This window comes from Amblyomma mixtum, chromosome 7 (genome assembly GCF_055824585.1).
Source record: "Amblyomma mixtum isolate Tamu chromosome 7, ASM5582458v1, whole genome shotgun sequence".
Classification (NCBI taxonomy): Eukaryota; Metazoa; Arthropoda; class Arachnida; order Ixodida; family Ixodidae; genus Amblyomma; species Amblyomma mixtum.
Window position 1 is genome coordinate 103,736,218 of NC_143018.1, and position 16,617 is coordinate 103,752,834.

At 44.9% G+C, this 16,617-nt stretch overlaps 1 protein-coding gene across 1 annotated transcript; it reads left to right on the top strand.

The window, feature by feature from the left end:
• Window positions 1–1,429: 1,429 nt before the first annotated feature.
• Window positions 1,430–5,143, top strand: LOC149337070 (ninjurin-1-like). Its single transcript, XM_089554817.1, has 3 exons — window positions 1,430–1,571; window positions 3,065–3,247; window positions 4,905–5,143. The coding sequence occupies exons 1-3, from the start codon at window positions 1,557–1,559 to the stop codon at window positions 5,085–5,087; spliced, it is 381 nt and encodes a 126-aa protein (XP_089410943.1). The 5' UTR covers window positions 1,430–1,556; the 3' UTR covers window positions 5,088–5,143.
• The last annotated feature ends 11,474 nt before the right edge of the window (window positions 5,144–16,617 follow it).

The window sequence follows — 16,617 nt, forward strand, 5'->3', positions numbered from 1 at the left end:
TAACTACTCAATGAAGCCTACCGTGGAGAGAAACCTTTTTTATAAATACATGCTCTTGCAATGGAATTGGTGATCACATTGCTGAACAGCCACGTACGCCACGTCCATAATTCGCAAAACATCTGTGGCATAATGTCCAAGGGTCTGTTTTGGAAAAAAAAATGTGTTTGGGAAGTCTGGTTCATACTTGAATCACAAAAGGGCAGCGCAGAAAACGATGCACAACTCAACAGAGAAACATAAGAATCGCAAAAACGCAGCGTGCGTCCTGGCTTCTGTGTCTCTTTCGTTGGCACTCATATGGAACATTCTTTGCAACCAGCCGCCGCGGTGGCTCAGTGGTTATGGTGCTCGGCTGCTGACCCGAAAGACGTGGGTTCGATCCCGGCCGCGGCGGTCCAATGTCGATGGAGGCGAAATTCTAGAGGCCCGCGTAACTGTGCGATGTCAGTGCACGTTAAAGAACCTCAGGTGGTCGAAATTTCCGGAGCCCTTCACTAGGGCGTCCCTCATAGCCTGAGTCGCTTTCGGACGTTAAACCCCAATAAACCATAAACCAAACCATTCTCTACAATCCCCTTGCCATTCAGTTCCTTAGTATACTCCTCTGCCCTGGACGTGATGGGCCTGACGAACCTCGCACCAGACGGATCAGCAGCCCTTGGAGAATGGCACAGAACATCTACACATAGCGCTGTCACAATGAAACGGTTCTCTCTCTCTCAGGCGGTAAACTCAGGAGGGTAAGCCGGGCTGCCCATCGGCAGATTCATTGCTACGAGGCAGCACGCAGAGACGACGGACAAAAAATGACACAGCAAGGCATGAACTACCAACTGAATTATATTCGAAAAAAAAAAACATCTCTTAAATGTCGCTATTCTGCACGTAAAGCGGCTGCACATCACGTGAAAATGGTCAATCAGCAAAACCTGCCAAGAAACGTGAATTCCTTATCATGCAGAGTCAAGGTGGTACTGCGTATGAGTCTCCGCCTTTCCTTATGTGAAACATTCTGCGAGCTCTCTGGTCATTTTATCTCGGTGTCTGAGCAGCACCACCACCCTGTCAAGGAGGGGCGAACATCCTTGTCAAGTATTGCAATGCTCGGCTAAGTTTCTGAAAGGCCTTCTCGGGAGGCAACGGAAATGCTCCCGTATCACTTATTGAGGCACCTGCCCGTTTGGAATATGTATGTTCTTCCGCGCGTCATCGGCAGATATCGAATGCAGAGCCGCGACTCGCATGAGAACCACAGTTCCGCCGTGTCGCAGGTGAGGGAATAAAGTTCTCTCTGCTCTGGAGCCGTAGACAACAGCTGATCTACACGAAGGAACGATTCTTCAGAAAGAAGCTTATCGCTGTGCGCTCTTATCACTTTTCGCGTTAGAGAAGGTGCTTGTTCCGGGGTACACTATATATGTGAGGGCAGGCACGCGCAATCCCAGCCGGTTTGGTCAGTCTGACGATGCTTATGTGAGCGCTGGCTTGAACTAGCGGTAGTGGTGTTTCCTGTTTTGTGGCCTCCGAACACATACGCAACGGCTACTGCAACTATGGAGATGAGCGAGGTGAGAGTTCTTCTCTAGTCATAAGCGCGATGGAACCAAAACGGTCATGTTCTGTTCTAGGTAAGGTAGGATGAACTTGAGCCGTGGGCGCGGAGACCTGACAATTATTGCCTGAAAAGCAAAATCGAAATTTACGCCACCTGCCTTTCTACCGGTCATAAAGAACTCAAAAATATCTCACCGCTTTCTTGCTTGGTCAGGTAGTGGATGCAGATCGACTACGAGAGTGAAATACTTAGGAAAATAAGAAAAGGGAGAGGGGTTGGAGTACTATTGGATGCAGCTCATCCGTTTTTCTGAGGAGAAAAGAATGAAACAGCGGCACCTCGCCAGTACATACCTACTTGCAGAAACTCGCAGGCCAGCGAAGGTGATTGGAATGAAGCTGAGGACAGTGCTGCGCACTGAGCTATGACAAGATAATAAGACAGAATAAGGCAAGAAGAGAGCAGAGTGGATAAAGGAACAAAGACGAGTTCACGACACTCTGTTCGAGATCGAGAAGAAGAAATGGGCATGGACAGAGCATGTAATGCGAAGGCAAGGGAACGGCTGCTCGTTGAGGGTGACGGACTGGATTCTAAGAGCAGACAAGCGTAGCAGGGGGCGGCAGAAAGACAGGTGGGCGGTTGAGTTGAGTAAGTTGGCGGAGGTAGTGTCTGGAGTGGGCACAAGACAAAGTTCGTTGGATGGTTTATGGTTTACTGGTGTTTAACGTCGCAAAGCTACTCAGGCTATGAGGGACGCCGTATTGAAGGGCTCTGGAAATTTCGATCACCTGGAGTCCTTTAACGTGCACTGACATCGCACAGCACACGGGCCTCTGGAATTTCGCTTCCATCGAAATGCGACCACCTTGCCCGGGATCGAACCCGCGTCTTTCGGGTCAGCAGCCGAGCGTCATAACCACTGAGCCACCACGGCGGGTCCCAAGTTTATTGGAGGGATATGGCAAAGGTCACTGGAGTGTTGTCAATGGTTGAATTATTTTTGTTAGAGTCATGACATCGTGCTTTTATGAAAGTCATGTAGCATGTGGTCGTAGCTTGTTCGAAAATAAAGCGGTAAGTAGAGCGCTATCGTTCATTGCCTTCCTGCATCTAAAACTTTCCGTGCGCTGGGTAGATGTACCAAGCAAAAGGGCCTGAAAAAGGATAACGTGCGCAACGAAGCACATGCACATGGTATTGTTTATTTATTGTACTCCCTAACTGATAGTGTAAGCCATTCTAGGGCTATTACTAGAGCCGAAAACAGAAAGACGAGTTAATCATTGGATGATACGCTGAAATGCTAGTGCTGCCAGATCGAGATGTTCAGAAATTAGCTGTACATTATCCCATCCAAAGATACGTGTATCTGAGCCGTGATTGAAAATTTTACAGTGGTACTTTTCAAAAGGCACTACTCTGAATGGGAGAGTGGTCTAGCTTTGTGTCGTCCCTGAGAGCTGGTTTGCCGGTCGTCTTCCTGAAATGTTTACTTCTCTGCAGGGTATCCACGAAAACAGCGGCCGCAAGGGGCACTTTATAAAAAAGACGCTGTCTGAGGGCCTCATCGATGTGGCGCTGTTAACGGCCAACTCAGCGCAGCTCAAGCGAGTGCGGGATCTGGGTCCCAAATACTGCTACTACAACACCGTCGTAGCTATGGTGGCGGCATCTATTGGCCTCCAGGTAAAGGTGCCTCGGTTAACGCTTTTTGTTTTTTGCAACTATTCCTGTGAAGAGTCCAAGCTTCTCACGTCAGCAGCACTTTATTGTGAAGATTTACTATGCAACCTGAAAAACAGGAGTGCCAGTGCCGGAGAGCTGGTTTTGAAGTCCAGCTAGTATGGGAAGCTTTGATGATGACGCTAATGGCCAAGGCGGTGGCACTGAAGAATTGGATTTCCGGCTGGTGAAGAAAGAAGAAGGGCGTGCGCAGCGCAGCCAGCAACAACCAACGTCTCCTGCAACTGGATTCATTGAGGCGGTCAAATGCCTTGGGGAATCCCCCAAGGTGGAGTAATCTGCAATAATTTGGTGTAAATTTGTAATTTACTCTACCTTGGAGGATTCCCCTAAACATCTGACCAACACTGTTCCCACCTCGAGTTATTGATCAATTCACTCTCCCCCTACCATATGCTAGCCGTCCCGGTTAGCTCAGTTGGTAGAGCGACTGCTCCGGTGTAGCGGTGGTCCCGGGTTTGAACCCCAGGCCAGGACAAATTTTTATCTAAGTACGAAGTTTCTGTGGAACCTGTACAGCTTTCTTTTGCAGCCGTTTGGCTGCGCTTGGGTGGACGCCAATGAGTGATTTGCTCAATTATTACAGATACCTTGAGTCAACCATCCACCGGTGTAGCCGGTGGATGGTTGCCATAGGAACCGTCCTGAAGGTGGATACCGTGGAAGAGGGAGGGTGTGGCGGGAGCGATGATTTCAAAGGGCTTTTATGTACACACCGAAGGCAGGTTGCTTTCTAGAGGCAAGTGCATCGTGTTCAGGAAGCCGGGTGCCCTGCACACCTTTTAATTGCTGCAGCAGAAAGCATGCTCAAGAAATCAAAGAACCAACCCAGAGCAAATGACTGTCGATGGAAGGCATCTGCCATACCTTACCTACACACTATACCGCACAACTTGAAAAAGAGAGACACAGAGCGGGAATTGAAGTTGTATTCTTGGCGCCCGAGAAATCGCAGCAGTTATGTAAAGAGGTTAATTGCGAAATCAGTAGAGAGCCCTATTGCATGACGAAACATCGCCTGCGTCTTGTAAGCTGTGAGAAAGATATATGCTTCATTCCCCTGTCATGTGGCAATATCTACATCGGCCAAGCAGGCAGCTGTGTAAACACAATTAAAGGGTGCAAGAGTTCAGAAGGAATCTGAAAGATGTAAATTTGGGTGAGCTAAGCAAGCACTGCAGCCAGTGTGACGACTGCACACCTGCCTTTGAAAGAACTGCTCTTCTGCGCAAGTGGCGAGACACCACCACAAGGTTGATAGCAGAAGTTCAGGCCATCTCAAGATTCTAAGCATGCCATCCGTACACTTTAGCCAAAAAGAGCGGCTGTTTCTAAGCGCCCATGAGCTCGGTAATGATTGGAGGGAATGAATTGGAGCGACGAGATAATCATGCCATAGTTGCTTCAGTTGTTGTTCGTTTTTCCCCCTTTTTTATCATACAACGCATGCCTATACAAGCCAGTTGAAGACAATAAACGATGTTGTTAGTCAGCGCTTGTGTTTACGCCCGTCTTTCTTGTCCGTGTTGCTACTGCGCTGTAGTCCTCGATATGAAAGGTTGGGCTGCGAAAATGCAACAGAGACAATTGTACTTTACAGGTGCTCCAGTTGGCGCTGCTGATGGCTGTTGGATGTCTGCACTGCTCCAACAAAGAGCGAAGCGTGAATATCATCATAAACACTATCACCTTCATCGGCGTCGTGATAGTCATCGTCAACGCTGTCGCGGCTCCCTACAACGAGAGTGTCTCCGAACAGTGCTCATTGAAAGCGAAAAACTGAACAAATACACACTGAAACGGAGAGATTTTGGAGCAATAAATTGACGAGCGAAGCAATTTTTGCCTCTGGAGACTATTTCCTTTGAGCAGTCACCGCAGCTTCTTGACTACGCTCCAGCTGAAGGTAGACACAATTCCCTGTTTTCCAGAGTGCGCGGTTGGAGGATTTCGTTTTCCTTACAATCACTCTAATTTATGCAGATGAATTCTGCCGTTCTTGCGGCTGATTATGCTTACAAGGGGCCGCAGCCGTGTTCGTGACGTTCAGGTAATTCGGAGGATACCACTTTATCTCGGGAAAAGGTTAATGCTTCCCATCATGACCACGACCGCCTGGTGAATCAGGGATGCTATTTCAGTACATAACTGCGTGCTCCGTCATTGTCCGTCGTCCTCCAGCTCTGCCCTTTTAAAGGGAAAGTAAAGCAAAATCTTAAAATTGTACAAAAGCGCTGAAAATAGGTTTTCGGAATGCGATTACACCGAAATTTAGTCGTCACTGCGCATATTTTTCAGCGGATGGTTTTATTTTCAATGTTTTATGAGCGCGCGCCAAGCCCTCCCGGCCGGCGTGAGTTGAAGAGCGTGACGTCATGACACCCTCGTCCGACCGGTCGTGATGTCGCATTGAAGTTTGGGTAGACCAAGCGATAAAGGTGCGTTCACACTTGGACATTCAGCGGTGAGAGCGAGCGGAATCTGCCACCGCGGCAGAGATTCCGCCGAAATATCCAGCGGAAAGCCCGATCGGTCAAGGACCGATTTCTGCCGCCGGAAAAAATTCCGCCGATTCTCATCAGCCTCTAGTACGAAGTTGCATTCCCACGGCGACAAATATGGCGGCACCCTTCGATGCGTAACGCCTCGCTTCGGACTGGATTCGTCGTTGTTACTGCCTTCTTCAGCGCGTTCACTGGCCATAAATGGGCCACCGGTCTTTCGCTTCGTCTCCTGTCGCCCATAAGAAAACGTACCAGTAATAAATTTGCTTCATTTTTTAGTTACAGTGAAGATCTTGCCCCCTTCAGGCTTACCAGGGGCGTTGGTTTGTTCACAACAATGGTTCCCCTCCTTGGCTCAGTGGCTATGGTGATCGGCTGCTGGCCCGAAAGACGCGGGTTCGATCCCGGCCGCGGCGGTTGAATTTCTTTGGAGGAGAAATTCGAGGCCCGTGTACTGTGCGATGTCAGTGCACGTTAAAGAACCCCAGGTGGTCGAAATTTCCGGAGCCCTCCACTACGGCGTCTCTCATAGCCTTAGTCGCTTTGGGACGTTAAAACCCCATAAAACTAAAACTAAACCTAACCACCAGATGTCACCACTAGTTAACCATCGTCGCGCCTCTGTTTTAAAAGTGAGAATGTTAGAATTGGCATAAGGTCAGCAAAAGAATAGCTGTATTTAGCGTACGTAAGCATGCATACGCGTATGATAAGTAGACGCCATCGATTAACACCTTGCCGTGTCTGTGTACGCCGTGAACAGACGACGCACAGACGCAAAACTGGCAAAATCCTTAGAGTTTCTTACGATTACCTAGAGGGAAAGCTGACAACCCGTCTATGGGAGTGTGCATGGAGGTCCCTCGAGACCACTTCAGCCAACATGGGCGCTCAAAGCATCATGGGGCGGTGAGCTACCGACTGCAGAACTACAACTTTAGGACAAAATATAATCGGAAAATAAAGTTGTTCGATAACTACGAATGTCCTAACATTCAATATCCTGTCTGTATATTGTAACAAATCAGCAGAAAAACATGTAAATGCAAAGTTTGCCCAAAATAAGAGCTGGCTAGCTTTCCTATTGGCCAAGTAATGAACACTACAAAAACTAATGTTTCGGAATTAACAGGCCCATTTTTAAATGTAAATATGTTTTAAAAAAATGTTGTTGCTTAGATACTTTACGAGGTTTTTTAATGGCATTTCGGAAAAGTACAACCTTTTATTGGCGTCGTGTGTCGTCGCGTTTTCACTACTATAGTTTCTGCACACTGCGTTCGCGCGAAAGTCGTCTGCGCACACACGAACAGCGTTTTTGGAATGAAACGTCTTAGTAATGGCAATCCGTGTTCGTGAAGAACTACGACTGTCTCGCAACAAGTAGCTCACCGTCCCATGATGCTTTGAGCGTCCATGGTGACTGAAGTGCAGCGCCGCCAGCTTTCCCTCTAGGTAATAGTAAGAAACTCTATGGGTCAAAACCCGCGAGTAGCGATGGCAATCGTGCTCCTGCGGGAACAGTGGGCGCGCGGGTGTTATGACGTCTAGTCGGAGCTTCCACAGGCGGCCACTAGATTCAACGATATGGCAATAAATCACGAAAGAAACGTGCTATCTGCCTTTTTTCGCTAAAATGCTTGTCGCATTTATCAATTTTAGCAGTAAAGCTCTTGTTTACATGTAAAAGAGCAGCTCCAAAAGTTTGGTTCAGTACCCCTTTAAGAAAGATAAACGCCAACCAATTCGCCCAGCGACATACAATGCTGAGTGATAGTTACTATTGTTTTGCGATTCATGCCAAGCTGTCTGTATGACGGCTTGATGTTTGATGTTTGTATGATGTTTGGCATTGGAATCATGGCGGTGGCCCCATATTTCATCATCTGCAACCATGAGAGAACTGTAGTGGGCTAGATTTATATTTCTAAGCATGGCTAATTGTCTTCTCCAAACTCCTTGCTCACGAGTTAATTATCGCAGCTTCCATCACGAACCAACTTTTCCCATTATAAACACAAGGTTAACGATTATAGGAAACGTGACAAGTGAATTGCCTAAATCAGGAGTTGTTACAGTTATTTTCTTTCAAAATAATGGCTTGCACTTTGCGGCACATTTGATTTTGCAGAGGCTTGAACAGTTTGCCTTAATACGGGTCTTTTTAAATTACTTGCCTATCCCTTATAAATAGCTCCACGAAAACTTCAGTTAGAAGTTGGGAACGAGCATGATTACCATATACAGTAGCCATCATTTCGTGAATTTCTTCAGGATTCTTTTCTTGCTTGATTTGCACTAAATTAGTTGCAAAATGAAGCTCCAAATTCCTCTTTTTTATAGATCAATACCATTCTGAATATGCTATCTTGTTAAATCCAGTACATTCATCATACTGAACTGTTACTCTCTTGCCTGTGCAAGCATGTGTGAGCCTGAACAAACTAACCTTTCTAATACAGACATTTCGAACGTACAGGTGTTTGCAACTTATTGAATGCCCCTCGTAAATGCACATTTTTTTTTGTTTCCAGTACTTGCAATTCACGGCTAACATTTAATAATGTCAACACATTTTAGTCCGCCTACGGACAGAAACCTCATTGCAGTAACACTAAAACTCGCCTGATTACCTATAAGATGTACAAATATCTTTGACAAGGTATATTGCATACACGGCTGCTTATATACTGCATATACAGATTAATTCGTTTTAATTACAACAGCTTTATAAAAAAAGTACGGTGATGGTCACGTTGATGCAGCTTTTGCAAAGTGTGTGTTGGGCGTGGCGAGCACAAAAGAACTGGAGATCATATTTGTACGACTATTTTGCTGAAATTTGATAATTGTCTAATTCTTCACATCATCATAGTGACACACTACTATCCCTCCTAGTGGCGCCGTATCACGGCAAACCTGTATTACCTGGCACATGGCAAGCCTTTGGGCATTCAAGCGGCTAGATTTTTTGTCGCCTTCCTCTCTCAACCTACCTGCTGGCTTGCGCGCCCCAGCACCGTCTTACACGTCTAAGCAAACTTGCTCTGCGTTCGTCAACCGTTTGTCGGTAACATATTTAAATCAATCAGATTTATTTTATTTTCGCATAAGAAATGCAGCGAAAAAAAGTGACTGAAGAAAAAGTATTTCTGTTGCGGCTTGACTAAGCTCCAGTCACCCATCACCCATCAGTGATGAACGATGCATTTACATGCAAAACATTTAACATACATCATCAGGAAATACTGAAACTAGAAACAAATATGGCATATTACATCAGTACAGTGTGTAATGGTGGCAGTATACGAACCTTATATGCCCCGCCGCGGTGGCTCAGTGGTTACGGCGCTCGGATGCTGACCCGAAAGACGCGGGTTCGATCCCGGCTGCGGCGGCTGAATTTCGATGAAGGCGAAATTCTGGAGGCCCGTGTGCTGTGCGATGTCAGTGCACGTTAAAGAACCCCAGGTGGTCGAAATTTCCGGAGCCCTTCACTACGGCGTACCTCATAGCCTGAGTCGCTTTGGGACGTTAAACCCTAATAAACCAATAAACCAAACGATCCTTATATGAATGGTTCGGTAATATGTTTATGGGATATTTGTTCGATATTAATTTGTGATACATCTCAGTACTGATTTATTATTGTGGGTAATGTATAATGAGTCATCACTTTACCGTAATTAGTTCGTGGTGATGGAACCAGCCAAGGTGATTGATTACGAAAGCAGTAGTTACTGAAAAGCTCTTTTAGTAGCGCTGAATCTAAAAATAAATCTAAGGTACTTTTAATGGCCTTTTTGTACATGAAAAGTAATTTATGCACCTACATATCTTGCGTCTTAATGATCTTATGTGTATGAAAAAGTGGTGCTGTGTGTTCTGAGAATGATACATTTTCAACTCCAAGCAGGGCTCGTTTCTGGAGGACAGAAATTTTCTGCATATTCGGTGCAGTAGTGTTGCCCCATACTAAAACATAATAAAAAAAGTGGGAATGGAAACGAACATAATAATCACGCGTTTTATTCTAGTTTGGAGGAAAAGGCGACAACGGTTTATCATTCCCGCTGCCCTGCTTAATTTTGATGAAAGGTAGTCGACGTGATCATTCCACGACATATGTTCCGAAAAGATCACTCGAAGTGATTTGACACATTTTTCTATGGCTGCTACAAGAGGTCCCGAAACAACGGTCCTCGGGCAATCAACTGATGAACCGTGGGCACGAAATAGTACACATTTTGTTCTTGATTCGTTCAGGATCACCGAATTGTTTTTACATCAATCTTGCAGTTTACAATAAAAAGCTCGTGATTTTGTTTCAATTTGCGCCATGTCCTTCCCAGAGAGAGAGATAGAGAGAGAAAACTGTACAGTCGTCTGCGTAAATAACGAACTCGCAGTCATCGTCTAGTGTTACAATATCATTTATATAATGCAGAAACAAAATAGGCCCAAGGATACTTTCTTGCGGAACCACGTATTCTATGTGTCTGAGCCGCGATTTGTGATTATGTCAGTGAATTGAAACCGGTCTTCAAATTAAGGGTGCATCAGTTTCTTAAGCAGTTCCTCTAAGCCCATATCTTTCAAGTTTATTTAGCAAAATTGTATGATTCACGGCCTTACTGAAGTCAGATATAGTCCAAGAACCAATAGTTTATCTTCAAAACCATTTAGTATCGTTTATTTCTGCGCCAGCAACGCTAATTCTTACTGAAGCCAGATATAGTCCAAGAACCAATAGTTTATCTTCAAAACCATTTAGTATCGTTTATTTCTGCGCCAGCAACGCTAATTCTTACTGAAGCCAGATATTGTCCAAGAACCAATAGTTTATCTTCAAAACCATTTAGTATCGTTTATTTCAGCGCCAGCAACGCTAATTCTTACTGAAGCCAGATATAGTCCAAGAACCAATAGTTTATCTTCAAAACCATTTAGTATCGTTTATTTCTGCGCCAGGAACGCTAATTCTTACTGAAGCCAGATACAGTCCAAGAACCAATAGTTTATCTTCAAAACCATTTAGTATCGTTTATTTCTGCGCCAGCAATGCTAATTTTTACTGAAGCCAGATATAGTCCAAGAACCAATAGTTTATCTTCAAAACAATTTAGTATCGTTTATTTCTGCGCCAGCAACGCTAATTCTTACTGAAGCCAGATATAGTCCAAGAACCAATAGTTTATCTTCAAAACCATTTAGTATCGTTTATTTCTGCGCCAGCAACGCTAATTCTTACTGAAGCCAGATATAGTCCAAGAACCAATAGTTTATCTTCAGAACCATTTAGTATCGTTTATTTCAGCGCCAGCAACGCTAATTCTTACTGAAGCCAGATACAGTCCAAGAACCAATAGTTTATCTTCAAAACCATTTAGTATCGTTTATTTCTGCGCCAGCAACGCTAATTCTTACTGAAGCCAGATATAGTCCAAGAACCAATAGTTTATCTTCAAAACCATTTAGTATCGTTTATTTCTGCGCCAGCAACGCTAATTCTTACTGAAGCCAGATATAGTCCAAGAACCAATAGTTTATCTTAAAAACCATTTAGTATCGTTTATTTCTGCGCCAGCAACGCTAATTCTTACTGAAGCCAGATATAGTCCAAGAACCAATAGTTTATCTTCAAACCATTTAGTATAGTTTATTTCTGCGCCAGCAACGCTAATTCTCCCTGAAGCCAGATATAGTCCAAGAACCAATAGTTTATCTTCAAAACCATTTAGTATCGTTTATTGAGTGGGCGTGGGACAGCAGCGATGATGGTGCTAAAGCCCTTCTACTTGCTTACGCAGTTGCTCGTGATCGACTGCAACTTCCCTGCTTTTTGCCTGGATTTGCCTGGAGGAGAACCCTCACTGCCAAATGCTGCCCGTTTCCACGGATTCTTCTCGGCCGGTCATTGTCCTGCCACTTTGAACTTCGCGGCGTTGGACCATGAAAGCGCGCTGCCACCGCGCTGCGACAAGCAAGACGCACAGCCACCGTCATCAACCGGCGTGCCGTGTGTAAATAGTGAACCGATGCATCCGCTCGTCAGTGGGCGTGGGACAGCAGCGATGATGGTGCTAGAGCCCTTCTACTTGCTTACGCAGGTCAGTTGCCCACTTTCACTATATTCTAAGCGTACTAGTAATCGCTGTTTACTGCTTGTCCCATGCCCACACACTTTGGGATGCACCGTTGCCGATTTTATTCATGTTGTGAAGTTGCTTTTGTTGTCAGGTGATGTAGAGTCGAACCCTGGTCCTAACAAGCAAGGCCTGGGTAATGAGGATATATTAGTTGCAATTAATGACCTCAAAAAATCTATGGAATCGCGCCTTGAGGAAGTAATGGCATCTTTGAGCGAGGTAAAGGCCAGTCAAAAACAGCTAGAGGCCGGTCAAAAACAGCTAGAGGCTAGTCAAAAGCAGCTTGAAGACACGGTGTCAGACGCATTACATCGACTGGCAGCTCTCGAAGCAAAGGCAAGCGATTCTACAGCTCTTATGAATGGGGCTGACGTGAAACACTTCGTAACTAAAGCTGTTCTTGATGAAAGCTATCTTCTGCGGACACGCCTTGATGAATTTGAAGATCAGTCTCGAAGAGATAATCTTATATTTTATGGTGTCGATGATGCAGCAGATGAAACATGGGCGGAATCTGAGCAGAAGATACGGAGACGCCTTCTGAGCTCATTTTCCCTGGAACTAATCGATGAAGGCATTGCAAGGGCACATCGCCTTGGAGCCTTCGTTCAAAAGAAATGCCGACCGATCGTCGTGAAGTTCGCGTCGTTCAAAATTAAAGATAGCATTTGGGCTCAGAGAACAAAACTGAAGAATACAGGCGTGTCTATACAGGAGGACTTTTGCAGAGCAACTAGGCTTTCGCGGAAAAAGCTCATGGACTATGGTAAAGCAAGTGGCCATAAATACAACCTGCGTTACAACAGGCTGTACGTAAACAAAAAATGCTACGTATATTCTGCCGACACGGATGCCGTATGCGAAGTTGAAGCGCCTAGCGGGCGTGCCTCTGAAAATGACGGAACAGCCCCGCCTGCATCTCCTCCGCCTGCATCAGATACGCTTGCATCAACTTCTACCTCAGGTTCGCCATAGGAAAACGCAGCCGTTCAGGCATTACCGAATCCAGATTACTCGATTCTTTTCACTAACATTCGCAGCATTTTAAATAAACGAGACTCATTGTCAGCTCTAGCCGACACGTGTTTTGCCGATGTGATTGTCCTGACCGAAACGTGGCTGTCTGAAAAAGTTGATTCTCGGGAACTGTTCACTTGTGAAAAAAATTATAACATTTATAGATTTGATCACTGCGAGCGTGTTGGTGGTGGTGCTTTGATTGCCGTATCAGATGAAATTGCTTCCTATAGCGTTCCCGTGAATTCTTCACTGGAATTTCTCTGCACTTGCTTACGTTTGAACCACAAGGACGTTTTATTCTGTGTATGCTATCGACCACCTATCTCACAGCCTTGCTTCTGCGATGACCTACATGACGCCATTAATTCGGTCCTTTCTAAGTTTCCGAGGTCTCCTCTTTATATTTTTGGTGATTTCAACCTTCCCGCAATTTCATGGAACAGCCCCTCTTTTCATCTCTTACGTCCTTTCTCAGAATGTTCTGCATTCATTGAATTGTGTTCCACGTTCAACATTGATCAAATCGTTAAAGAACCAACCCGTGTTACTCAGACATCTGCCAACATACTTGATCTTGTGCTAACCACTTCTCCTGAAACTATATCTTCAATCAGCTTTCTTCCGGGCTTAAGTGACCATAGTGCAATCCACCTAACTATGCCTTCACGCTCGGCTCGCTCTCCAAAAAGATACAAGCTACTTAGGAACTACAACAAGGCGGACTTCCAAGCTATTAATGCAGAGCTCGAGCGCTTTTCCGACACCTTCTTCCCGCAGTTCTGGAGTCGTTCCACTCAAGAAAACTGGCACATATTTAAAACGAAGGTGAACGATCTCATTAATGAATATATTCCCACTCGTCGCGTTTCCTGCTCCAAACAAGCACCTTGGTTCAGCGTATCGCTAAAGCGCCTCCTAAATAAAAAAAAAGCGCATTTTCCGGCAGCTGAAAAAATCAATAACTGCTGATAAGTGGCACCTATATCGTGCTGTCTCGTCACAGTACAAGCAGGCGCTGCAGAGCGCTAAGCATGTCTTTTATCATGACACACTGCCTCACCTGCTCGTTTCCAACCCACAAAAATTTTGGAACGTCGTTAATATGCGCAAAACAAAAGAGGTCCGACTTCGCTCCATAAATACTATCCCGGTTCCCCCTCACAAGTGCTGCATTGCTTTGAACAATACATTTTTCTCATCCTTTAGTAATTCCGTTGTGTCCACCTTACCCGATACTGCGGTTTCAGAATCTGTTCAGATGGAGCCTATAACTATCAATGATGAAGGTGTTGCCAGGCTTATTCAGAAAGGAAAGCTTGCTTCAGCTGCAGGGGTCGACGGTATTAGTTATAAGTTCTTGAAAAGCACATGTTTATATTCATCCATGATGTTGTCCGAAATTTTTACGCAGTCCATCCGCAGCGCATCACTGCCTGACGACTGGAGGATCGCCAAGGTGGTTCCAGTCCACAAGTCTGGTGACGTTCATAATCCTAATAACTACAGGCCTATTTCCTTAACATCTATTCCATGCAAACTCCTTGAACATATCATCTATTCACACCTTGTTGACTATCTGGAAGCTAATTCGTTTTTTACAGATTCACAGCATGGTTTTCGTAAGCATCATTCATGTGAAACTCAATTAATTGCATTCACTAATGACTTGATTTTCGCTCTGGACCACTCTTCTCTCATTGATTGTATATATATCGACTTTGCAAAGGCTTTTGACACCGTGTCACATCAACTGTTACTTTATAAGTTAAGTAAATTAAATATTGATAATGGTATTTTAAAGTGGATTGAGTGTTTATTAAGTAATCGAAGTCAGTATGTAAATGCTAACGATCATGACTCCCCCATTTCCCCCGTAACCTCTGGCGTTCCGCAAGGATCAGTTCTAGGACCTCTTCTTTTCCTTATCTATATTAATGATCTGCCTTCCTCAGTTACTTCCAAAATAAGACTTTTCGCTGATGACTGTGTTTTATACAGAGAAGTTACTAACCAAGATGATGCATGCGCTCTTCAAAATGATCTGAACATAACTGGAACTTGGTGTAATACCTGGCTTATGAAACTAAACGTTAACAAATGTAAATTAATGAGAATTACGCGCACGACTAATCACAACATTCCGTGCTCATACTCTCTCGACGACACCCCACTGACCCAAGTTAACAAGTATAAGTACCTTGGAGTTCAAATAACAGATGATCTGTCCTGGAAGGCTCACATTGAATATATTACTAACGAGGCCAACCGCATGCTTGGCTTCATCCGTCGTAACTTTTCCCTTGCCCCTATCCCTGTGAAACTACTGCTCTACAAAACACTCGTCCGTTCAAAAATTTAGTACGCTGCTCCAGTGTGGGACCCATACACTAACTCTCTCATTGGGCTGCTTGAATCCATCCAAAATCGCTCTGCAAGGTTCATAATGTCAAATTACTCCCGCCATGAAAGTGTTTCAGAAATGAAAAGAACGCTTAATCTCCGGATCTTGCCATACGGCGCCGCATTTCGCGCCTCTGCACATTTCATAAAATATATTACGGCAACGAAACCTTAAAGCAGTCCTTGTTTAATCCTCCGGTGCACATATCGTCCCGCAGAGATCATCAACTAAAGGTGCACATTTCACAGTGCAGGACTGTCCAATATCTAAATTCCTTCGTCCCCAGAACAGCCTCGGACTGGAATCACCTGCCCTCCACCGTCGTCGTCATCAATGATTCTCAGAAATTCAAGGATACTGTTAATGCTTATGAATTGTAACTGTTTATTTGTTTGTTTCTTTGTATTTTTTTTGCCTACTCCTCTCTGTAACGCCTGACCAGCCTTGAGAGTAATAAAATGAAATGAAATGAAATTTCTGCGCCAGCAACGCTAATTCTTACTGAAGCCAGATATAGTCCAAGAACCAATAGTTTATCTTCAAAACCATTTAGTATCGTTTATTTCTGCGCCAGCAACGCTAATTCTTACTGAAGCCAGATATAGTCCAAGAACCAATAGTTTATCTTCAAAACCATTTAGTATCGTTTATTTCTGCGCCAGCAACGCTAATTATTATGTACGGTTCTTTATAAAGCCGAATTGGCACATAGTTTTGAGTTCATGTTCTCAAGGTCCTTAGAGAAAACTGTCAGTATGAAAACTGGCCGGTACCCGCGTCGGTGCTTTACAATGAAAATAAATGTGGGCAAAAAGAAACGCTGCGAATGCAACGAAAAAAAAAATTAGAACGCTAACGTATCATTCTTTAGCGCGCATAATAAGGCTTTAGGTGTACAACATGCATAACTTCTCTGCTTGCGCGCCGCCGCAGTGATGCTGTCGCTCCGTCGGGGTCAAGTTCGTAGTCGGCCTCTTAAAGACGACGAATTTCTTGTACGGCCCAGAGTATGAGCGCCAAAGGTTTTCACCCGTTCTGCGGTAGCGAATAAACGTCCACGCCCACGCACAGTAAGCAGCCTTCTATTCAGTGGGATGCCGCTGTAGGTGGTGGCGTTCGGCGTCGGTGCCCTGTTGGTCTTTGGCCCTAATCAGGCAAGTCGTCGGGCTTCTTTCGAGCACTGCAAGTAGGCGGCAACTTCGATGTTGCCTTCCTCTGTGACGTTTGGGAGCATAGCGT